This window comes from Centruroides vittatus, unplaced genomic scaffold (genome assembly GCF_030686945.1).
Source record: "Centruroides vittatus isolate TY-2023 unplaced genomic scaffold, ASM3068694v2 contig_711, whole genome shotgun sequence".
Taxonomy (NCBI): domain Eukaryota; kingdom Metazoa; phylum Arthropoda; class Arachnida; order Scorpiones; family Buthidae; genus Centruroides; species Centruroides vittatus.
The window spans coordinates 443638-469912 of NW_027122451.1; the positions used below are offsets into that span (position 1 = coordinate 443638).

Genomic DNA, 26275 nt, shown 5'->3' on the forward strand with positions numbered 1-26275 from the left:
AACGAAGTAAATGAGAGCTATATAACTTATTTAATAACATAAATAAGTAAATATTTGCAACGTGTTAGAAAGCACGTTGCTGATATTTGTTGTACAGATTTACTAGACATATGCTCAAATTATCCAAAAATTCTGAAGAATTCACCGTTTTTTCCTCTCTACTTAAAATCTTTTGCTGTGGTATTTTTTCTTTTACACAAATGATTTGTTCCTCTCTTTAAAAGCACACGATTTCTATGTTTTCATGATAACAACTGAAACAAAGTACACAAATAAAATAAACAAAAATAAAAAATAGATAAAATAAAACAATTCTTCACACACATCTAAAAGTCTGCTAAAGAAACTAAAGCTGAAACATTCAGTTTATGACTGTAAACATAAAGTGTTTTATTTTTAGTACAAAAAACAAATGATGCTTTGCTTTAAAACGGAAAAAATAGGTATACTTTAACAATTATATAAATACAGCACTAATATTTTAATATTAAAGCTATGTTATGTTTATTGAAATATAATAGATACTTCATTAAGTTATTTTTTAAACTTTCAGTTGAGGAGGAAGAGAAAATTCAGGAATACGATATTCAGCAGAATTCAGAAAAAGAAAATCATTTAATATATAATATCAAAACAAAGAGATACGTTCCTTCGAGTAGAAAATGGAATAAAATTCAAGATAGGATTAAAAGGAAATACTTTAAGATTATGTTTTCATCTCATTCTAAACAAGAATTTACGTGTGATTTATGTAAACAGACTTTTACAAATAAGAGAATATTACAAACACATTTGTTCTGTCATATTGGAAAAAAACCATTTTGCTGCACAACCTGCAATAAGTCGTTTTTGTGGCAATTTCTTTGGCGAAGGCATGTGAAAGAACACAAAACTGGAAATCGAAACAAAATCTCTCGTAGGAATTTATGTTTGCAGCCATCTGGAAATCGTGTGAAGTCATCTCCAAGAAATGGTAAAAAATCTAATATCCAGACGAAAAACATTTGTGGTAATCGCGTTCCATATTGTAAGAGCCATTTAGAGATACACAAGAGAATACACAAAGTTCATTCCTGCAAAATATGTGGAAAAGAATTTAAGTGGAAATCCAAATTGTTACGTCATGGAGCACGACATAGTGAAGAACGACCTTTTAAATGCGATATTTGTAATAAGGGTTTCAAATGGAAAGAGCAAATAAAAAGGCATAAAAAACTCATAGCGACGAACGTCCTTTCAAATGCAATATTTGTAATAAGGGTTTTAATCAGAAAGTGCACCTAAACAGGCATAAAAAAACTCATAGTGAAGAACGTCCTTTCAAATGCGATATTTGTAATAAGGGTTTTAAGCGGAAAGAGCAAGTAAAAACGCATAAAAATACTCATAGCGAAGAACGTCCTTTCAAATGTGATATTTGTAATAAGGGTTTCAAACTGAAAGGGCAACTAACAAGTCATCAAAAATCTCATAGCGAAGAATTTCCTTTCAAATGCAATATTTGTAATAAGGGTTTTAAACGGAAAGGAACACTAAAAATACATCAAGAAACTCATAGTGAATGAACGACCTTTCAAATGCAATATTTGTAATAAGGGTTTTAAACGGAAAGGGGAACTAAAACTCCATCAAAAAACTCATAGCGAAGAACGTCCTTTCAAATGCGATATTTGTAATAAGGGTTTTAACTGGAAAAGGGGTTTAAAAAGGCATCGAGTAACTCATAGTGAAGAACGTCCTTTCAAATGCAATATTTGTAATAAGGGTTTTATACACGAAGAGCAACTAAAAACACATCAAATAAATCATAGTGAAGAACGTCCTTTCAAATGCCATAGTTGTAATAAGGGTTTTATACAGAAAGAGCAACTAACACGCCATCAAAAATCTCATAGCAAAGAACGTCCTTTCAAATGCAATATTTGTAAGAAGGGTTTTAAACGGAAAGGAACACTAAAAATACATCAAGAAACTCATAGTGACGAACGACCTTTCAAATGCAATATTTGTAATAAGGGTTTTAAACGGAAAGATGATCTAAAACTCCATCAAAATACTCATAGCGAAGAACGTCCTTTCAAATGCGATATTTGTAATAAGGGTTTTAAACAGAAAGTCCTACTAAAACACCATCAAAAATCTCATAGCAAAGAACGTCCTTTCAAATGCGATATTTGTAATAAGGGTTTTAAACAGAAAGTCCTACTAAAACGCCATCAAAAATCTCATAGCGAAGAACGTCCTTTCAAATGCGATATTTGTAATAAGGGTTTCAAACGGAAAGTGCATCTAAAAAACCATCAAGTAACTCATAGTGAACAACCTCCTTTGAAATGCGATAGTTGTAATAAGAGTTTTAAACAGAAAGGACAACTAAAAAAGCATCAAATAACTCATAATGAAGAACGTCCTTTGAAATGCGATGTTTGTAATAAGGATTTTAAACGGAAACAGGAACTAGAAAGACATCAAGTGACTCATAGTGAAGAACGTCCTTTCAAATGCGATATTTGTAATAAGGGTTTTAAACGGAAAGAGCAACTAAAACTCCATCAAAAAACTCATAGTGAAGACCGTCCCTTTAAATGCGATATTTGCAAAAAGGGTTTTAAATGTAAATCCCAAATGAAAAGACATCTTGAAACTCATACTGATGAACGTAACGTTCATCAGTATGAGTTTCGAGTATTCTTCTTAGGTATGTAACAAAAGGTTTAAAACCAAAAAAAAAAGATGCTTGTTAGCTCATAAAATCGTTCATAATGAGAAATTCAACCATACTTGTGATTTACGTAACAAATATATTAAAACAAAACACTATTTGGCATGTCATGAAGTAATTAATAATCAATTTGACCATACATGTCAGGTATGTAATTAAAGTTTTAAACGCAGTTCTATTTTAAAACGGCATATTATTACATACAGCAATGAATACAAATATTCTTGTGATATGTCTAACAAATATTTTAAGACAATAGGTTCTTTGGGACAGCATAAAATTATTCATAGGGATAAAAAGAAGTATGTTTGTGACATATATAAAAAATGCTATACCAATACAAATGCCTTAGCCAGACATTGTATTACTAAACATGAAAATATGTATTTATGCAATATTTGTAACAAGCCATTTATGACTAGAAACACACTAGAAGAACATCTGAAAGTTCACAGTGAAAAGTGTAATATTTGTGATAAAGAATTTAAAAGTAAACGCAACATAATTAATTAACAGAAATGTTATTTTCATTTAAACATAAAACGGATCTGTTGTCGAAAGCATAATAGACATAGACAATGAAGACAATCTTCGTTACGTTTGTGAAACAAGTGTGTAACAAAGGTGTTTATATTAAAACTTTTTTTAAGCCATCAACTCGTTCATCAGAATCATTCGTGTTTTAGAATCCATTGTAAAATCAAATTTAAAACAGAAACTAAACTGAAATTGCATTTAAAATTTTTGTTTAGAAACACACCCAATTATTTTATCAATATAATATCTGTGAACAGACTTTTGTGTGTCGGGAAGTTTTAGAGAAGCATGTGACTATTTTTTATAATCAGATTAATTTCTATTGTGACATTTGTAAAAAAGAATTTACAACTACAATTGAATTTCAAACTCATCAAAAGTCTGTTCGTATGCCCAGTCATTATTTCTATATGTTTTATATTTTAGTTTCAAATATCTGTAATAATGAATAATTTAATTCTAACCCAAACATTCGTGACTTCAGGTAGATGCTACACTATAAGAATTCTGTACAGTGGATGATCGGTTAACGAACATAATCCATTCCAAGATATTGTTCGCTATCTGAATTGTTCGTTAAACGATTATCAATTCACCATAAGTTTTATGTGAATTTCGTTAATTCGTTTTGGAAACTGCAAACAGTAAATATATATACTTATTACGTTTATTTATATATAATAATAAAAATACATATATGAATACAAATATTCTTGTGATATGTCTAACAAATATTTTAATAAACAAAAATTTAACAAAATATACACAGTCTTCCATTTTTATTAGTCATGTTTTTTTTCTGTTTGTGAGGGTAAAAGAATCTGTTTAATGTCGATTACTTTTCTGTCTTCAGGATTTTTCACAAGTAATTAATAGCATTGTAATTGTACAGATCCCCACACCTATTAACATCAACCTGGTTTGGATGCCATTCTAAGACCGTTGTTCTGACATCCTCCCACTTTTTTCAAAGATCTTTAATAACAGATATCGGCATGTGTTTGTTCTGCAAGGTGTTCGTTATCCGAACATAAAAATTTTTCTCGAAAGTCTTTGTTAACCGATCACCCACTGTATTTTATTTAAAAAAAGAAAACTGAGGATATGGCTGTCTACTTTTCATATTTCTGTTCTTTGCCTGCCATTTCCAGTAGTTTGATGTTGACAAGAAGTGTTTTGTATATAACTGGGCATTCATCTGTCAAGTTATTACATATTTGGAGTTATGCTTTGATAGAGTCTACTTTCAAACGATTTCTCTCGTTTCTCCATAGTAAAGTCGTCGTTGAGAAATTTCGTTTGGCATGAGCATTGCTACATACAATGGAGAAGATATAGGCACTGATTCTCTTTAGATTGTGAAAAGGAATTTATATGTCACTCATATTGAATAACTTCAGCTAGCGTTCTTCGCAGCTGCGACCCATACTCTTCGTATAATTCATCCATGTCAATATCGGTGTTACATGTCTTCACCCCATCGCAGAACTCTTCATAAAGTATGGCACTTGTTAGGCTCGATTTTGACACTTTGAAGTGAAGGCTGTTTTACAGAAAAAACATATTTGTCACTTTAAGGTTTTCTATGGAAGATTAATACAATATTAAAGTCTGCATCACATTTCTCACAAGCATTAGGAGTTATTTGGCTAAATTCGGTTTCTACTGCAAATCCAAAACATGGACAGGGAAACCGAGGGGACAAGTCCGGACGTGTGCTGCAGATGTGAAAGTCTTTACACAAACAGCAATTCTGGGGAATAACTGGATGAGAGAACAAGTACGATTGATAACAACTTTAGCGATACCTAAGAGACCGTGACGCAAGCTGGGAAAGACGCGGGCATCGGCACTCGGTCGAAGCAACTTGCAAAGAAAACGTCTCTTCTTCTAGGGAGTCGGCAACAAATTTTAATAACTCAAACCTCCTCCATCTTGCAAGCCTCACTTGCAACTTCCGTCCACTTAAAAGGAAAATTCAGCAGAAGCCGGAATATGATTGGTTAAACCTTTCGTTTTTTCTGATAAACATTTGTGACCATTTGTAAACACTTGTGTAATTTTTTGGCCTCTTAACGAAGAAAATGGTCAAAGTGGTATGGGCCATCTGAAAACATTAACCATTTTCCTCTGTTCAATGAAAGTGAGTATCGAACTATTTTTATACACATTTTTCATCACACCCCTAAAAAAGGACAAATCGATGTCTGGTGCAAGGTGATTCCGGATAGAGAGCAGAGTAGTCAAATACCTGACAATCCGGCGAAAAGCCGGACGTCTGGCCACTCTAATTGTATGTACTGTACGTAAGTTTTAGATTAGGGATAAAACTTTTTAAATAACGGACTCGTTAGATCGTTACTAATTGGATTTGATAATAAAACGTCACGCGGTCACTGACATCACTGAACGTAGTGCCATCACTAATCCGAAATCGATAAAACGTTTATTCTGTAGCTAATATTTCTGCAAAATAAGCACACTATTCTTTCTGTCAGAACATAAAACGAATATAACCAAAATTTCATCTGAGATTTTCACAAAGATCGCAGGAACTTCGGAAGCAGGGCAGGTTCAAAATTTTAAAAATCTTTGAATTAAAGAATCCAGTTCCAACGGAAGAAACAATTAAGCCTGAGTAAGAGCCCAGGAGGGGCATCAAAAACGTTTGCCGCTTTTGGATATTTCATGCTGGTTATTGGTTGTGTGTTGTGTGTATTGTATTTATACTGCCCGGTGTGGTGAGAAAGTACACAAAAATTGCAGTTATAAAAAAATTAACATATATAAATATACACAGACAATGGCTTTTTTATTAGTAATAGAGTGGAATAACGCTATTGAAATCACGAAGATCCATATTTCCTTATCAACATTATAACAATTGCTTCTCCGCGTTCTGTGGGCGGCCATTTTTATTACTCTTCGCAATAACTTACAAACAATGGGTATAAAAAATCGCATTGTTTAATTAGATTTGTTTTATTATATACAATTGAAAGACAAAGTCGCTCTAAAAATCAGACAGCCAGACCTTTCCTTTTAGGCTACTTAGCTGCCCATTTTTAAAGAAGAGTTCCTTAAAAACACGGAAAAACCAATACGTATGGTAAATTTTACGACGTCTTTAATAGTTCATCCTTATCCGTTCTTTCTTTCGGTTCCTTTTATCTATTGAGGAATTGCGCTGACAATTGTAGATTAAGCCGTGGCATCCCTATGGTGACGAATTTTGACAAATATGTTTTCATTTCTGTTGGATGAATAAAAATGGGCAGCTAAGTATCCTAAAAGGAAAGGTCTGGCTGTCTGATTTGTTCTGGAACACTAAAAGAAAATAAAAATGGTGATCGTCTGATTTTTAGAGCGACTTTGTCTTTCAATTGTATATAAAAAAATATTTATTCATTCAACTGAAATAATTAAACTTATTCAAATCGATATTGCACCGATTCCAAATCGCTTTCAATAACGTTCTGGTCAACGGTTCTGTAAGATAATGAACATTACTTTCACACAAAATTGCATGTCTAAAAATAAGAAAAAACAAATAAATAATTCGTGTAATTCGAAATTTATCAACCACTTGTGGTTAAGGCAAATGATTCGAATGCTAGTCCATCCTATTTAGAGTAATGTCCTATTGTAATGGCTAATTAAATTTTTCCCTTATATTAAATGCAGAAGTTTGTGCAGAAATTTTAATGTGTTTATGACTGATATTTCTTTTCTGCCAAATTTATTCAAATAATGATAATGGCAATGAGAAATAGTTGACTGTTTTGACTGGAATGTAAATAAATACTGAAAAGATTTCATTACTTTTCTAAAATTTATTACTAGTGTTAGGTAATACTGTACAAAGGATTATGACGGCATTAACCAAAATGTGTGACGAAATTCTGAATTGAAGTAATACTGTACGCGCAGCTTAGAGTGAACCTTGTTTGTTACGGCAACGTAAAATGGGAGCGATCTGCCGAGGGGGAAACATCCCGCAAAGGCGTGTATGTAAAGCTGGCCGCATTGATTATTATGCCTTTGTGTCCTTTTTTTTAACTTAATTTAAAGTTTATTTTGTATACCAGTACTTTCTATATATTAACAGGACTTATTATACTGGAAAATATGGATGCAGATATTTAGTCTTACAGATCAAAAATAATGTTCTTTATTTAGTTCACCTGAACACATACACTTTAAACTTGTGTTTCAGACTTGTTCATCCCTCCTCTGCAGGCCTTTACCAGCCATACCAAAAAATGTTTTTTATTGTTAATTGTACAAAGTGTCGTTTAAAGGCCTGCTAAGGAGGGACGAACAAGTCTGAAACACAAGTTTAAAGTGTATGTGTTCAGGTGAACTAAATAAAGAACATTATTTTTGATCTGTAAGACTAAATATCTGCATCCATATTTTCCAGTATAATAAGTCCTGTTAATATATAACAAGTACTAGTATACAAAATAAATTTTAAACTGTATACATCAGGCTTAGTAAACACTAGTGTTGTGTTGTGTTCCAAGGACACTTGGCAAGTTTTTCCATCAAATATCTTTATTTAGTTTAGTGGATACAGTACGTTGTTTTGTACACGTTTCGGGCTTTGCCCCTCTTCAGTCAACTATAATGCAGTATATATTTTTTTACCTATTACAGTAGAGATAACTTACACATAAAATAATGAGTATACAAACGATAGAAGGATGTACCTTTTGGTTATACTTTGTATAATTTTCATATCTTCTAAAAACTGTCGTAATCCCTTTGTGGATAAACCAGTATACATTATAGTTTTAAAAAATTATGACTGTAAAAGTACATTACAACTGTAAAAAATTTGAGCTGTTTCCGCCCCCTTTTTTGATGTTGATATCATTAGTGTTACCACGTATGGCATTCGCCACCTTGTGGTATGGTTTTTTACCAAAATCTATTCTGCAAAAATTATTTTTTGAAAGATTGCTCTTTCCAGAAGATTTTTAATTTATAGTATATTGAGCCAGTTTTCGTTTATTTTAAGACTTCACTTTTTATTTATACTGTCTTTACATTTTATGATTTCTATGCTTTCTTTAAACTTGTATGTTGATTTTTCTTTATGAAGTATTTCTATGTTATCTTTGTCTGTATTACAGCTGTTTAGGGTACAACGTTTGTAAAATGCAGAATTTATTCCATTGTATTTTAGGTCCACTATATGTTCTTTCATTCTAATTTTTACGTTTCTTTTTGTTTCTGCTATGTAATGTTTTTTGTTAGTGTAGGTACACGGATTTTTGTATACTACACCTTGAGCTTTGGTCGGTATTTGCTGGTTTTTCGTTCGAGGTTAAGTAAACAGGCTTAGTAAACATAACACTAGTGTTTACTAAGCCTGAATTATAGAACGAGACACGGTTTCATCAAACAAATCTGTATATATATATATATTAAAAGCAAAACATTCTATTACAGAAATATAAATTTAAAAATAAATTTGATTTAAAGTTTGAAAATTTCAAAACAACGTGTAAACAGTTTTTAGAAACATTCTTTTAATTTTCAATTGAATGGATTTCAGTTTGAATTAATTTATTTTATTTTTAATTGTAATTTTTTTCAGTTTCAGTTTTACTGTAAAGTGGCTACTTAGTATGCTTTAATTCACTGATATCTGCAGGGTTACAACATTTTTCATTGTAGGTTCCCAGTGTTGTTCGTTCCTCTTTTCTTAATCTTGAGAACAGAGCTAAATAGATGAAATTCCAGATCAGATATGGTCTTGAGGCATCAAATAACTCTATATGAACTTTTGGTTAGGACCGGAAATCACGTAATTTTTTAAATTAAAATATGATTAAAATTTGTTGGAATTGTGATGATGTCAAAATAATTTTGAACCTACTCTGTAAACTCAAAATGTATTAATGTACTTTAATACATTCCGAAACATATATTTTATTATGGAGTGGGGAAATGTACAAAATGGAAGTGAAGCGAATATAAATAAATTCTCTTCCCTGTCAGACTAGAGCACACATTATAATTTTTTTTTTATAAATGTCAGAAAGGAAAATTTAAATCTTTATGCTGGCACTCATAAACCGGATAAAATTTGGAAGAAAAAAACGTATAAACAAGACGTTTTAACAAGGGAGATTCTTGGATGGCAGGAGAGAAAACATCATTGTCTACAATACAAACGAAAATTTTAAAGTTCAATCAACATTTTTTGGTGAAAGTCGAGATTTGCTGTCAGGTGAATACCAAAAATCTACCTAACTAGCAGCCCAATCTGGTCTAATTTCACCCAATCAAGAGAGAGTAGTGTCCAATCTAAAAAAAAATTCAGGGATAAAAGTCTTTAAAAACTCCAAATTTCAAGGACAAAGTAGGAATTTCCCTTTTCAACCTCACAGCTTTACTTTATCCAACATTGTGGATTTAATGGAAAAGAAATTTTTTTTGTTCGAAAAAAAAAAACACTATAATACTCTGTAAGCATTCACGTTGGCTCAAAATAAGAGAGTGAAATTGTTAAGATTTTCCACCTCATTGTCCACTATCACCCACATGTCTCGTTTATATTGACAATAGACAACCAAAAGTTGTTAAAGCATTGTATCATAAAATTAAAAGATAGTGTCAAGAGTATTCTGACAGAAAACAATCAATTAAAAATAAGACTACAGAAACACACAGAAATTCTGAAAATACAGGAAGACATTAGAATTAATAACAACGTGTGACTGAAGCTATATGAGGGGTGGAATGACATCGTTTTTACATAACCTTAAAACAAATACTGAACAGATGTGAGAGTAAAGTCACATCACATTGTAAAATGAATTGTAACAAAGCATTTGGTTTCAATAATCTTATGGATTTGGAGTATTTGTTTTAAGGTATGAAAATCAATTATTTTTAATAATAATAAGTTCATTGTTAGTTTCCCACCCTTTTGGTTTTTAATATACTTGACAATATTTATTATTAATAGTGGAACAGTCTACCAGAATTTGGAAAAGTGGAAAATAATAAAACATTTGCTGGTCCCAAATAATGTGATATATCACATTATTATATAAAAAAGTTTTATGCTCGATACTTTTTAGTTCTTTAGTATATGGGTTGTGTTAAATGTTGTATATACAGTGCACTGTATATATCCAAAATTCCCTTTGTATTGGTTAAATATTGATGTTATAATTATGTGTGTGCTAAGTTGGTACTATGTGTTTGTAAGCTTATCAGGGGTACTTGTACCCAGAATGCATTATTTCCTAAATTTGAAGGTGATTATTAAAGACTAATTTTTTTGTAAAAGATATGATCTATTTTTAGGTCAGCCTTGGTGTAATAAGCCCTCCAAATTGTTAAAATCCTATTTATTAGGCTATCTAACTCTATCTAAATACATTGACTTCATTTCAATTGTCTATTTCCCTTTTGTCGACAACATCACAGACGGATGATTCTATAATAAAAATGTTGACATTGTTACAAATTTAAATAATCTAACTGTTTACTATTCTTGGTCTTTTGATGAATCTCAAAAGTATAATTTTAGTCCCTTACAAATCCCAGGGCTGAATCGATCCAGTTGCTATTTTCATTTCAGGCCTGGTCTATTCTGGTTCGACAAAACCCTGGATGAGTCTAAAGTGAACACTTCATATTCCCACTCTTCAGACTTTCATCGTGGAAAAAAAAGCAGAAAGTGAAAAAAACCATAAAAATCTGACTGTTGTTTAATACAAAATTAGGGTTTCTCATTTTCCGGTCTTTTGCTTGTTCCCGAATTTCGGGAAAAGTGTGAACTGTATGTTGGGATAGAATTAATTATCCCAAAATCATATTAATAATGCTGTGTAAGATATATATTTAAAATTACCTTTGAACTACATAGAAATTTTCACAAATAGAAAAAATTTATTAAAGTTTGCTGGAAAGTGTATACAACACCAAAAATGCTTTGAACTTAGTTGAAAATTTAAAAAGATGAACTTAGATAAAACTTTTAACTTAAAATGTAATTAACATTTTTTACATAAAACCTAATACAAAATATTATTGTAAATTTTTATAAGATTTTAAAAAACAAAGATGGTCAATGCTCCGATTAATGAATCTTATTCTTATTTTAGTAATGAAAACTCCCGCTACCGAGAATGCCCTTTCCAATTCAGTTGATGTGAGTGGAATCGTCTTTTAACGCATTTAAGAGAAAACAGATATGTGTTTTTTACCCATAGCCTGGAAGTTTTCTAGTTTGTTTTCGAGATTGTAGTACTTCTTTTTTCTCTCTAGTATTCTTGATTTGTCTACCTCGACTGCTTTAATAGCAACATGGAGCATATGACTCAATAATTCGGCAGTTCGTTCGGCTTTAATAAATCAGGTTTGTGAAGAAAAACTTCATACTTGCAGACTTCGTACTCGTTTGTATCCTTGCCCAATTTGCCCGACCTGGCGTTACGCAGTTATTGAAGTTACTGGGCATGGTTAAAAATTAAGACAGCATAAGCACAATTATTCCAGATATTACAGGTTCTGACAAGTAAACAATTTTCAGAGTCCTGTCAGAAATAAGTGACGTATTGATTGTTGAGAATTTGTGACATGCCATAACGAACAAAAATTTAAAAAACTGTACTTTAAATACAAATGTATTCTGACAGGTTATGAGTTAATTATAGTTTCTATTTGTAAAATTTCCACAACCTTAACACAAAATAAATAAATAAATAAAAATGAACTTTTTAGAAATTTGATGGATTTCTCAGGATGAGAAGAATTTCGTGCGATCCCATTTGAGAAACCCTATACAGAATATATATATAAATTTACAGTATAATTGCACAAAATTGGTTATATTTACATTTGCTTTCAATAATTCAAAAAACTAATATAGAAATTTGAGTTATAAAATGTGTAAAATATTTTGAAGTTTGTATCACTTACCATTAAATCTTCGTATTGATCTGCGAGATACACTCGTTGACAATCTTCAGTTTTGATTTTAAAATTCAATCTTTTCGAAACAACCCTACATTCTGATTTTATGCCACGTTTAATGTCGCGTTTCTTCTCTTTTATTTCCTCTTTCTTATAATCTCTATTGGAATTTACAAAGTATTTTTATTATAAAAAATTCTAAGCAAAGAATTGAAATAAATAAATATATAAAATTAAGTTATTTTTTCTAAATAATTAAAACTAATTTGTTAACAAAACTATGCAAAAATTTAAAAACAAAATGTGGATATTTAAGGTGAAATTTGAAAAAATTGTATCCTATAAATTCCTACTGTCGTCTGTTAGGCCAGTGTTCCGCAACTGGAATGCCGTCACAATGTGAAAGGTGTGACGTGAACTTTTACAATTGTCAAGTTTTATTTATATATTTTTATCACAGTTGTTGTGTTTCTTATGCTTGTATTTCATTATCTGCCACAGCACTGATGAAATAAAATGATGTTTGTTTACTCTTTATTATAAGCCACGCATTTTTACGTATTCTAGGAAATTAAATGTAAAATAAATTTGCTCACAAGTGTTGATGTCTGTTTAATAATAATAATAACAAGAATGATGATAATAATAATAATAAGTTAGTGGCATTACTTAATTCTATTACTAGTATCATATCATACGTTTTTGAGGAGAATAACATTTTAGTGTGCAGTGTTGAGTCATGGGTGTGCCGCAAGTAGAAAAAGGTTGCGTAACACTGTGTTAGGCTGTCCGCCTCTCCTTTCTTAATATAGAGATTGCAGTTACATAGATGAAACCAGAGACCAGATATGGAAACCATAGACACTAGAGGCCCTGATTAATAATATCCCATGCAAAACAGAAGTCATATTATTTCAATTCAAATATTTGTCCTGAAAGATGTCACATACATGATCAGCATAACTCTATTGTTAAAGGAAAAATATGATATACATTTGACAATAACAGAAATAAGCTAGGCACTTTGAAGTGAAGTGTAAAAAACCATAATGGATGCAAAAGTCTTATAAGTAAGCATGATATGCAAAAAAAGAAAAATAGCTATATGGGGAACCCCCATATACTTTCACCTTTCGATCCAAAAGTGTCGCTAGCAACTCATCGATAACGAGAAAGAAGAAGTTTTGGCTATTTTTAAACTTTTCGATTGCTTATACTTTAACAACCATTTGATAGAAAACCATTAAATGTTGCACATTAACTAAAAGAACAAGTATCTTTTGAACGAGATATGTAAAATTAATACAAGTGCTGGGTAGCCTATCAGATTATTATTATTATATGCAAAGTTACATATTAGAACACGAATTTCATTTTTCATATTATAATCAGGTTTATTTTTAGGATTAAATGACAAATTAATTTGCTCACATAAATTCTATCACATTTTTGGTTAGGATAAATTAGGATCAGATGGTGAACACGTGTCACGTGTATAAATTTAGTGCCAGGTCTAGATATACAGTAAAACCTGTTCAAAAACAAAATCTGCCTGAACGGAAACATTCTTCGGAATGCAGCCATTTTTTGTGTTTAAAGAAACTTTTTAAAAACACAAACTTGACAAACATGAAAAAATATTTGGTACCGTACGATTCCAGTTTACACAGGTTTTACCGTTGCATTAAATCTGTCTTTTGAAAAAGTCTATTATTTTGTTTGGTATACTAAGAAAACTCTACTTTAGTCAGCTTTTTTAAATATAATTTATTTTTGCACTCACACTTCCAGAACATTTTAACTCTGATTTACCCTATATAAAAATGAACATTTATAATAGTTCTTCGAGTTTTATGAACAAGATTTCAGAATTGTTATATTTGTGGCTAATTTCCATTATATTTCAGAGCTTCGTCAACAATAAATTTTGAAACTAGACAGGAATAGTTTATACATAAAGTGTTGCAAATTATAAGAGCCGGAAACAGGAACATGATCATGAGAAATTATTAACATCCGGAAGGGGAAGATGATCTTTTCTATCTTCTCATTTTTTGACAAGCGAGAAGACAGAAAAGATCACCTTCCTCTTCCGGTATTGACATTATACCGGTGGAACTATATAAGAATTTCCCAGACCTGATTGGATATATGGTAGGTTTGTTTAATAATGTTTATGAATCAGGAATGATCCCTTTGCACTGACATGTATGTAAGAATATTCCTATATTTAAAAAGGGGCTTAGAGATTTACCTGATAATTATAGAGCAATTTCATTACTACCAACAATTTCTAAAGTTTTTGTAAAATTTTATGTAAGCAATTGGTAACTTGGTTGAATAAGTTTGAAGTATTGTCGGATTTCCAGGTTGGTTTCTGGTCTGGTTTTACGACACTATTTTCATTTTACATGCTTTAAGAGAAAAGTCTTTAAAGAAGAAACAAGGCAAACTTTACGCTCTTTTCATCGACTTGACATTGACATTGGATTGAGCAATAAATTTGTAAATTTTTTTGTTCATTTATATACTAATACAGAGGCATGTGTGTCTGATAAAAATGGTAAATCTGATTTTTTTTTTTACTTTAAAAAGTGTGAAACAGAGTTGTATATTGAGCCGAATATTGTTCAATTTATATCTAAATCTACTTGTAAGTAAATTCAGTGATTCTGAAATAGTGGGTATTGATCTTTTGGAAACAGAGGTGAAAATCTTAACATGTGCAGATGATTTAGTTGTTATGGCCGACTTGCCTGTAGGTCTGCATAGAATGATAGACTTTTTGGTAGATACACTACAGGAGTCAAAACTTTCTGTTAATGTTGATAAATCTAAAATATTTGTATTCCGAAATAAAGGAAAACATTCTAAGAATGAGAATTGGTTTTTACAAAATTGTAAAATAGTAGTAGTTGATGAGTATAAGTATCAGGGTGTATTTTTCCAGTCTACCAGGAATCAATCTATGATAAAATCCATCTTTTTAAAAAGATGGATTCCATCGTATATTATATATTTGGAGTTTCACAGGGGCCCCCTTTATTTTAATATAATAAAAAATAATTTAAGATAACTATGCAAACAGTCAGTTAGTAAACTTACAGTCTGCAAAATTACAGTGCTTACTTGCATATAAGACGAGGTTTTTATTCATTTCTCACTGCTTCGAAAACCTAGGTCATACTGTATGTACGAATGAAGGATTCTTTGTCTTTTTACAATAATTTCTGTGAACTGTGTATACTTCATACTGTTATTATAGGTCTACAGTCTATTTTTTGTAAGTTGGGACCTACTATGAACAAACTAAGACACAAACCCCTTTGTTTATTGGTTTAATCCTACATCCATCAATTAAAAACTGCATTGCATCTCATTTGTTCACAGAAAATAGTTTCTCCTTATTTATAAAACATTAGTGAAATGCAGGTCACTCAGCAATGATTATAAATATAGTTATTTTATATTAGTTAAATTGTTATTTTTAATAAATATTAGCACATTCTGAATCATTAAGCAAAAATATCAATAATAATGAACCAAATACGTTAAATACGAAAGTGGAATTAAAAAAGAAAAATGCACTATGTTAACTCGACGATATTAAAATAATAGTTGAAAATTTAGAATTCATAGAGGAATTTGAAGGTTTAAAGAGACTGTTAAATCCCATATAGCCCATATTAGAGGCAATTAGAGCAACTATTAACAAACAAAATTTTAACGAAACAAAAAAATAATCAAAAAAGAAAAACATTAAGCCTGAACGAGGATTTACTTCCAGTAAGAAGAAGAGAAAGAATGTTTTAATTACCAGAGCATTATCAAAACCCTCCACAGAACAAGAGCACATTGCTTTGAATATCCAAGTTCAATGACATTCTGCTTGGAATTCTTACATGCAGTTATAAGAATTCTATGCAAGAATGTGTAACATTTAATAGTTATTTTTAATCAATGCTTTTAAGATATCTTATTTTACTATTGTAAATCCTAGGTATTTGACAATTCTGATATTTATGTGAAAACTTTTCTTATTGAGTAATGATAAATGTATATTTGAATTGTAAACTTGTTAATTTATATACTTGGAATTTAATGATATTAAAATTTACTCATTTGCACTTATTATTTGATTTGGTATTTTCCTATTTCTTCAACTAGATTTATTGTAGTAATTTGTTTTCTGCTAACATTATTTAACATTAAATCTCAAATATTACTTCAATGGAAATTAATGCAAATGAAATCGTAAATAGAGAAGCTAAATGACATCAAATCTCTATAGCATTGTAGCATTGTACCAGTTTTTCACCATTGGCATTCCTAATATTAATATATTGTTCTATCAGAAATAGATCTGGATAAAAACAATAGGACGATGTCCATGCTATAACCACTTGTCATTTTATTTATTATAAAAATTACATATTGAGATTTGGGTCTATCTGCCCTTATGGGATGGAAGAATGTCATACTGTATATGTTACTATTTAATGTTGAAAAATGCTGCATGTAAGGAATTATACTGCAATTATGTAGTATGTTACAATTTGTTTAGAAAATAAATATTTAGAAATTGCAAAGTTGTAGTTATTATCTAGAGTAATGAATTTATAAGTAATGCAAACAGTAATGTTTTTACGCTATATATACATTTAGTGGGAAAATATCAAATTTTAAGTCCCCCTATGTTTTATTTTATTCGTAATTCCATCTGATAATCTTACAATATTAACTTTTTATAGAATAATTCATTTGGGAGCAATTTGTCCATTCATAAATTTATTTTATTTTGACTTTTAACTAATAATTTGACTCAAAACTGACAAAATCAGTTTCCGCCAGTGGCGCCTGATCGCCGTAGCGGCATAATTTAGAACTAAGACTTAGCAGACTGTAGACGCTTGTGAACCAGTCGGCCATAGCACGAGAATCTTAACAAAGACAGGCAAGTAAACTCGGTGTTTTCGCGTTGTAGCAGTAAAAATTGGGTGCACAATCAAAGTTAATAGAAGAAAGTCAAGAGATAGCGCGTCAACAACTCACGTCATAGTTTGTAGCTACGAAACCCACGTGATATATGGTAAACAAATGTTGATCCTAGAACCCACCTCGTTTTTATAACTCGTCTGGCAGCCACCGTTCTTACATCGTCTGTCCTTTTTCTTAGGTCTTCAGTTATTTTGTTCATCCACCTACTCCCCTTCATTAGGGGCATTGATGCTATTAAATATAGAAGATTTAAGGTCGACGGGGTGGAATCGTATGTATCTCCATCAAACGCATTTTCGTCGCGCAGCTGCACCACCACAGAAGCGGCATTTCGGCGCATGCGTACTGTATTGAAGATGGCGAACGATGCCGACACTGCCGTTATGCACGTGTTTACAACTTATATTTTGTACGGTTCGCTTTATTTAACTACATTTTGGATGAGAGATATTTTCTTGGATCGAGAAGAACTGGCGTACAAAATATGCTTATTCCTCGATCAATATCTGTTGTTAAAGAATACTATTTGGAATAAGATTCGTTTGTTTTTCCTTTGAATTAAATTATATGTGATTATTTGTGTTAAATTTATTATACTTTCCTCTTTAATCTAATGTCTGTTATTTCACTTAATTAATAGCATCGTTCTTTCTGCCATTAAAACACCACGTGATTTTATTTTCTCACGTGACTACCATACAAACCGTTATTGGCTGATAGAAACGCGTCATGGCGAACTTAATGAGGAATTTACTCGTTACTAGAATTCATAAATTTTTATAAAACTCATCCCTACCCTCAAAATTACGGATTTTCTATTTTATAATAATTAAAAATCAAATGTGATAACAAAGGGCGCTAGCAAAATTTCAAATGTTGCCGGAAGAGTTGAGTTACTGGTTGTTGGTTTATCCCAAGGTCTAGGACCTTGGGTTTATTTTACTATCGAATTTCTCTTTAGAATGGAGACAGAGGGAGAGAGAAAGTTTACATAATAACTTAAGTTCAATATACCTGTTAATGTTTTCACAATTATTTTTTAAATTGGAGATATTTCTCTTCTTCTTTGAATCTTTCTCTATTTTTTTCCTATGTGCATCGGAGGTAAGTCATTCTTTCACACAGACAACAAGTTTTATGCGGCAAACTCCAGGAAACTGTCCTGTGTGAGGCTGACCTCATATTTAAGCGCAGAACTCTTCCAATTAGAACTGTCGAAACAAGATTTCTTCTCTTCCAGCACGTGTCGAAAGTTGGACTGTTTAGCGTAGCATTTTCCAAAGTGGGTGCAACGCCCCACAGTGGGTGGATAGTAAATCTGAGGGGCAAAAAGAAGCAAATGGGCAACAGGGAAGACAAGAAGTGTATTTGCCACGGTGACAGTAGGGAAAGGTTGGGGTCACTGATAATCTTTTTCTTCCCTTTTTTAAAAGTGTTGCGAAGGAAAAATGCATTTAATGATTTTCAGATTTGGAGAAAAATGTATGTTAAGGACACAAAGTGAGAATTTTAGAAAAGTTTAAAAAAAGGTTTTCTAAACATATTTCCAAGTCTTTCTTACACAAGGAAAGGTTGGTTAGGGAGCGTTGGTGTACATTAACCGAAAAGGAAGTTTTTCCTCCAATTTCGTGTTTTACAAAAATGGGAAAATATCGAACAAATATAACAAATTTTGTTAAAAGTAAATTATGAACTGAGGATCATCACGTAGTATTAGTTTTGCGTTGAATTTCCTGCATTAATTATACTACAGTAGAGCATCGATTAACCGACTTATCAGTTAACCGACCGCGTTCTAGTCGGCAAATTCAAATATTCGCTAGTGATATGGCGCTACAATATTTGGTTGTCTTGGCTACTTTAATATTATTTTTTTAAATTTTTGCATGTTTTAGCTGGCAGCCCTGGCTCGACCATGAATGGGAGGTTAGTATTTAATCCAGGCCTAATACACTATACTAATAATGTATTTTTTCATACTTTTCAGTTATCTGACCAACCCCAGTCCCCAATTAAGTCGGATAATCGATGCTCTACTGTATTTTTAATTAATTGCAACTGTCGTTTCTTTCCACATAACTATTAAAAATGATTTTAGTGTTGTTTCGCACAAAAGATAATGAAATTTATATTCATCTTTATTTTTTTGTAGTTTTATTTATTTATAGGTTCGACTTCTGTACTGGTGTGAGCAAATAATTTACATTCAACCTTTTAAAAACCAGTAATAAAAATTTGAAAACAAACGTTTTCGACCGTTAACTCCGTTTTCATCAGGTTCTAACTATTAACTAACGGTCGAAAACGTTTGTTTTCAAATTTTTATTACTGGTTTTTAAAAGGTTGAATGTGAATTATTTATGTATTTTATAAATTTACCTGCTTTTTAATTTTATTTCTTAATAATAAGAGAGTTAGCATTGAACTATCAGGCTACGTACCTACTCAGGATCTACATAGGGACTGATAGGACTCATGCCCTAGGCCCCCAAGTATCAAGGGCACACAGAAATTGAATGATTATCATAAATTTTAATACATTTTTATTAATATTTCACAAATAAATATATTTCAACGCTGAAGGGTCTCTGAAGGATTTTTGTTATTAAATTCATTTTAAACCCCAATTTAAAAATTCTTAACTATTAATCATATACGAGGTGCATTCCATAAGTATTGCAACCAATTTTTTCATGATGCGATGATATGCTGTAACTTATTCTAACCTGCTGTGCTAGGTGGCGGGGAGTGTTAGCTTCAAAACTCACCCGGTCTCATCTGCCTCCAAGCTGCCGGCGAGTGAGGATATTCATTCCCGTGAACCCTGTTTTGAGTTAATGTAACACGACGCAATGGATCATTTTGTGGAGCAATGTTATGCTATCAAATTTTGCATTAAACTTGGAAAGTCCACCACCAAAACCTTTACATTAATTCAGTAGGCCTTTGGGAATGATTACTTGTTCCAAATCACAAGTTTTCCGATGGCCGAGAGGAGGTCATTGACAAACCTCGCAGTGGATGTCCATCAACCTCCCGAATCGATGAAAATGTGACGCATGTGCATGATTGTTTGAACTCTGACCAACGGTTGAGCCTTCAATTGATAGCAGACACTCGAAACATGATGAAAACAACCATTTATTGCATTGTAACTGAAGATTTAAACATGAAAAAGGTGTGCCTCAAACTGTTCCCAAAAGTGTTGACCGACGAACAAAAGGACATCTGAATGCTCTGGTACAAGAGCTCTTGGAAATGTGTGATAACTGAGTTTTAAAAATTTGAATCATTATCACTGGTGATGAGTCATGGATCTTTGAGTATGACCCTGAGACAAAAAGGCAGAGTTTGGAGTGGCACACCTCAGCATCACCCCGCTCCAAGAAGGCATGCATGAGCAAGTCCAGGATCAAAATCATGCTCATTGTCTTCTTTGACGTCAGAGGCATTATCCACCACGAATTCGTACCTGCCGGGACCACTGTGAACGCAGTTTTTTACTTGGAAGTGCTCAAAAGAATGAAAAGGAGGGTCGCACACTGCCGAAGCGACATCAAGGACGTGTGGAAATTTCATCACGACAACGTGCGAAGCCAAAGTGCCTTTGTTGTCAATGATTTCCTGGCTAGGACCCACACCCCATTGGTTCCCTAGCCTCCCTACAGTTCTAACCTGGCTCCCGCCGACTTTTTTTTGTTTCCTCATTTAAAATGGGCCTTGAAAGGAAAACATTGGGACACGATTGAAAACATCAAGGCTTATGTTACATCGGCTGTAAAGGACATTCTGGAGAAGGCCTTGCAGAATGCCTTTCAGGCCTGGAAAAATCGCCTTCACAAGTGTATTGATGCAGAAGGGTGCTATTTTGAAGATTTTTGACTAATTGTAAGAATACATTCAATAAATGATTTTTTATGAATTTGGTTGCATTACTTATAGAACACACCTTGTAACATGTGATTTTATAGCAGCAAGTATCATGTGTGCTGGAGACATGTTACCACTGGAGTCTCTTCCATTAACGTTGAGCATGCACCCCTTATTTACTGTTACAACGGGAACAATAGTAATGAGCTTATCGTCTTTCCTTATTTCTTGCTCTAAATTTCGAATGAACATTTATTAATTAATTAATTATTTTATTGAATACAGATTGTTGACATACGAGAAAATGAAGATAAAAGAAGAATTAGAAACGAAACATTCAGACTTTACAGTTGAACGAAACGAAGAGAAAGTTGAAGTCGATTTAAAGAATTTCAAGAAAGAATTTACTACAGATGTGAAGTGTTATAAAACAATTAAATCGGAACCCTTAGAGGTGAGTGAAAAATATTTTTTTGTAAGATCTCAGTGTTGCTTTAATAACAAGAAACACAACTGAAATGCTAAAATATAATGTGGGAAATAGAAAAATATATATTTTTCAATTGTATGTTTGTATAAATAATGCCCATCAATGTTAAACTGAGCTTCGTTATTTTCGATTTTAAGTAAAAGCTGTTTCGGCTGTTCACTATGAAATTTGATGTTTTGGCCGTGGTGTTCGTTTTAAAAAGGAACGAAATTTTACATGGTAGCTTGTATATAAGGGGCATTGATGCTAGTAAAGTTTTTTTGGTGGGGAAGGTCGAGAGGATGTAGAAATAGAGGGTGGTCGCAATGACATTTGATGATAGGGAAGCATTAAATTATTTGCTATCTGTTGCATTAATTTACTCACCTCTAAAGGTGATGATAGGGAAGCGTATTTCACCATTTAAAGGTGATGATAGGGAAGCATAACCTGTTGCATTAACTCACTTCTAAAGGTTGTGATTTAATTGTTTTATAACCCTTCACATCTGTATTGAATTCTCTCTTGAAATTTTTAAAATCAACTTCAAATTTGTTTTCGTTTCTTTCAATTATAAAGTTCGAATGTTTCGTTTCTCACTCTTCTTTTATCTTCATTTTCTCGATTTACAATATTCTCGTATGTCAACAATCTGTATTCAATTAAAGAGTTAATTATAGTTAATTAAGAAATGTTCATTCGAAATTTAGAGCAAAGACGAATAAAGTCATGACTAATATTCCCATTAGTGTTGCCACCTTTACAAAATCGCTAACCTGGACGGCAGGTCAGGTTTGTTCGAACAGAAGTTCCTGACGCATGCGCAATATCATTTTACAATGCGATGAATAACATGCATGCTGGTTCTAAATCAGTTACAGTTAGGGATTGGGGACTTGCATATGAGTAACATACAAGCAAAAGATAATAATAAAATAAAATAAATAAAAAAAATGGGTCGAGAGGCAGGTTGTGCGTCACACGTCAGCATAAACAGAGTAACATGGCGGAATGGCAGATGAATTTCAGTGAGTGTGAGGTCTTTCGTTGTTCAAATGGTGTAAATTTATAACAATATTTGCAAGAACTTTGTTTCATCGTAATTTCACAATTTCTACGAAATTCCCAGACAAAATTAATAGTTCATCCGGGCAGTGAGTCAATTCCTGGACTGTTCGAGTGAAAACTAGACAGGTGGTAACACTAGTTCTCGTTGCTTTTCTATCATCAAATATGCCCAAGCATTTGTGCTATATACCCAAAAACTGAATTATCATCATAAATTTTAAAACGTTTTTATTAATATTTCATAAATAAAGATATTTCAACTCTGATTTTTGTTATTAAATTGGGTTTTAAATTAATTTTAAACCCCAATTTAAAAATTCTTAACTATTAACCATATAAGTGATTTTATGGTTAATAGTTAAGAATACATAATACATTACACACAAAGTCTGAGCACCCATTACACTCCATTAATTCTCACTTTGTGTCCTTACCATAAAATCACTGTACAATGTACTGTACAGTGCATTACGTATCTGCGTGTCACTTTCACACACTTCGTTTCATATATAATACATAAATCTATAAGCAATAAATAGTTCTTTCAATGCAAGTAATGTATAAGTACTAGCAGATAGGCCCGGCGTTGCTCGGGCAAAAGTAACGATAGCAAAAATTAAGATTATTACGTTATAGTCACAGAAGAAAAAGAGTAATTTCATCAACAAACTAATTATTTCTAAAGAAAGGTCGAATTTCAAAATCGAATATGTTCTAACACATTACTTTTTTTCTTTTTTTTTTCTTCCTCCAGCGCCCGTAAATCTTGCACATCGCTTTCTGTTATTCTCCATTGTTACTTAACACTTCCATTGTTGATGGAAGTGTTAAGCCTTAATCCTGTTCCCTCTCCCTGTGGGGAGGAATTTCAAAAAATCCCTTCTTAGTGTACATTTTCGTGAATTACTCTAACTATGTACCAAATTTCAACTTTCAACTCCTAACTGTTTGGGCTCTGCGCTGATTATTTATTATTATTATTATCAACTCGTCTCGATTATATATATATATAGATGGTGTAAGTGTACAAGGCAGTGGCGTGTAGTAACATTTGATGATAGGGAAGCTGTGCTTCTGTAAGAAGCCGACTTACAGCGGCAATCAATTAATTGCACGTCAGGGCCCGTTCGTATTCGTTTGTTCAATAAGCCAGTGAAAATCGTATACTTCTTTAAATGTATTTTTAATAGACTATCTGACGTACTTAATAAATAAGAAAGTTCAATATAATTACCTCCATTACTAGATTCAATAAATTCCCTATGCCCTGTAAATGCCAATTCTTGCTTTGAGAAAAAACACATAACATCTATTAATTTAGATATATCTATTAATCGTAATTATCTCGTTATAATTTTCAATATTTATTTTATATTATCTACCTATGTTAAATTCTATTCTATTTTGATTTCCAAATTGCTTCAATTTTACGAAAGAATCGTCATTTGTCATAAATTTTATCGTCAAAATGTCGAAATTTTTTTGTTGACGTATTTATATTTAATTTAGGCATTGATCTTTCTCTTTTAATAATGGCTTCTTTTTCATTATATGGTCTTGAGCCAAAACTTTTTTAAGTAAATTTTCAATATCACAATTACAGTTTAAATCGCTAGCCATGATATAAGGGCTAAAATTAAAATAAAATTATTAAAACTTACTTAGTAAAATAAAATTGTGATGGATATACAATATACATACCTGGTACAAAATATTCTAATTGTATGAATATACTTTTGCGAAGAAACTTATATAAATAAATTAACTAATAAAAATATTGTCTTATTTTTAAATATTTAAACAATCCACTGAGTTAAAATTGCTCCCTGCGAGTGGCTCACGAATGGAAACAGAGACGATTTTGGTAGGTGTACAGTGAATGCATGCATGACAAATCCCGAGGGTGCCGATACCGGTCAATGTCAAATGCCTCTTTTGTCGCATCACTAGTATATATTCAAATGACGCGAGAGGGTTGTTGTGGATTTTAAACGTTTCTCACCATAGCTATAAAAATCTAAATATGTTAAACTTAACAGATTGTCCGTCGTTCGTTTTCTAACTAATTCGTTTTAGGACCAAGTGTTCACGAAAATTTCCAAAATTTACAACTTTTCGGTCACTCTCATTGAACTGGAAAAATTTTTGTCTTTATTACATCTAATATTATGAAGAGATAAGACCGCACTGTACTCGGCAAGAAATTGGTTCAGTTAAGCTTCTGTTTAAGTAAAATTTCGGCTCTTTCATCAGGGTTTTATTTATGTTTCTAATTCCCTAATCGCTTAATTATTTAACTACTACTTAAGTAGAAATAAGTCGAAACCGGTTACTTTGTACTGGAATATCTGTAGTCTTGGGAAAGAAGTGAAAGAAATTTTTGTGACAACCGATACATAAATTGTAAATTTAAGGAAAATAAATTCTAGAGCTTTTTTTTGTACCATTGTACGTCTTCATTCATTAAATTTGGTTGTAAATGATGCTGCCAAAGTAACAGTTAATTTTTTAACACTACTAGAATTGTACACGTTTTTTCTGCATCCCCTTACAGATGGGACGTACTAAATCGTAATATCACCGGTTTAACATTGAAATCCATAAGTAATATAAGATGGGAGAGCGGAATAAACGCGGAATAAATATATCAAATATTTTAATGGATTTTTTAAAACTCCTGTCAACTATACAGAACTATCATAAAAACGTGCCAGCAAAGTCCTATCGGTTGGGTTAAGTTATAAATCTAGTCTAGGGTGGGCAACCTTTTTTATAACATGGGCCAGAATAAATTTTACGTTTTTTTCCACAGGCCATAGTAGTTAATTGACGCCTTCTTGTGACTTGTAATTTTTTTAGTCTGCAAATATGAAATAAATAAATAAAAAGTTAATTACTACATTTATTTCTCTTATCGTTTTCGAAAATTACAAAGAATTGGAAAAATAACTATTAATTAGTTATTTTTCCAATTTAATAATTTATTAAAGATCTCGCGGGCCGGATAGAAACTTCTCGCCAGCCGTAGCTGGCCCGCGGGCCGGGGTTGCCCGCCGTTGATCTAGTCTGCTCATGATTCACATAATTGGGCGAGGGCGGCCGAATATCTAGCAGGCAGGCGGCTAACAGCCCACAACCGGTCCGGGATATAAAATTAGAAGCTTTATGTGTGAAGCATTCACCAGCTAAACCGGGTGAGGTTGGTGCTCTGTAAAGTGCATGCGCCAATGCCTATAATCTGGCTGCTTGGAAGTTGACAGGCAGGCGTTAACAGCTCAGAACCGCTCCGAGATATAAAATTAGATGCTTTATGCATGTGTTGCTTCTACCAGCTAAACCGGGTGAGGTTGGTGCTCTGTGAACCGCATGTACCAATGCCTATATAATCTGGCTGATTGGAGACTGACCCGGTTTCGACACTCCTTCTGCCACTGAATTATTCGAATATACAATAGCAATTTTGTCGTTTTTTTCACATGTAGTATAGAAATTTGTAAAAGATACATAATGCAGTTATAATAAAATATTAATTTTAATTAATGCAAAGTACGTTAAAATATGAAAATATATATTTTATAAAATACAAAGGAAGGTCATTGGAAGGTGGAATCGGCGCTTCCATCGCTTCCAATGACAGCACGCCACTGGTACAAGGATTTATTTTTATGTGT

At 32.1% G+C, this 26275-nt stretch overlaps 1 protein-coding gene across 1 annotated transcript in view; it reads left to right on the top strand.

Annotated features, from left to right (window-relative positions):
• LOC136980560 (uncharacterized) overlaps positions 1–26275 on the top strand; it is an 88773-nt gene that overhangs the window by 46255 nt on the left and 16243 nt on the right. Inside the window, 6 exon segments of the mRNA XM_067276692.1 lie at positions 554–1214; positions 1217–1503; positions 1559–2698; positions 14881–14957; positions 17131–17153; positions 21353–21521. Of these exon segments, the coding sequence (XP_067132793.1) occupies positions 554–1214; positions 1217–1503; positions 1559–2698; positions 14881–14957; positions 17131–17153; positions 21353–21521 (2357 nt within the window).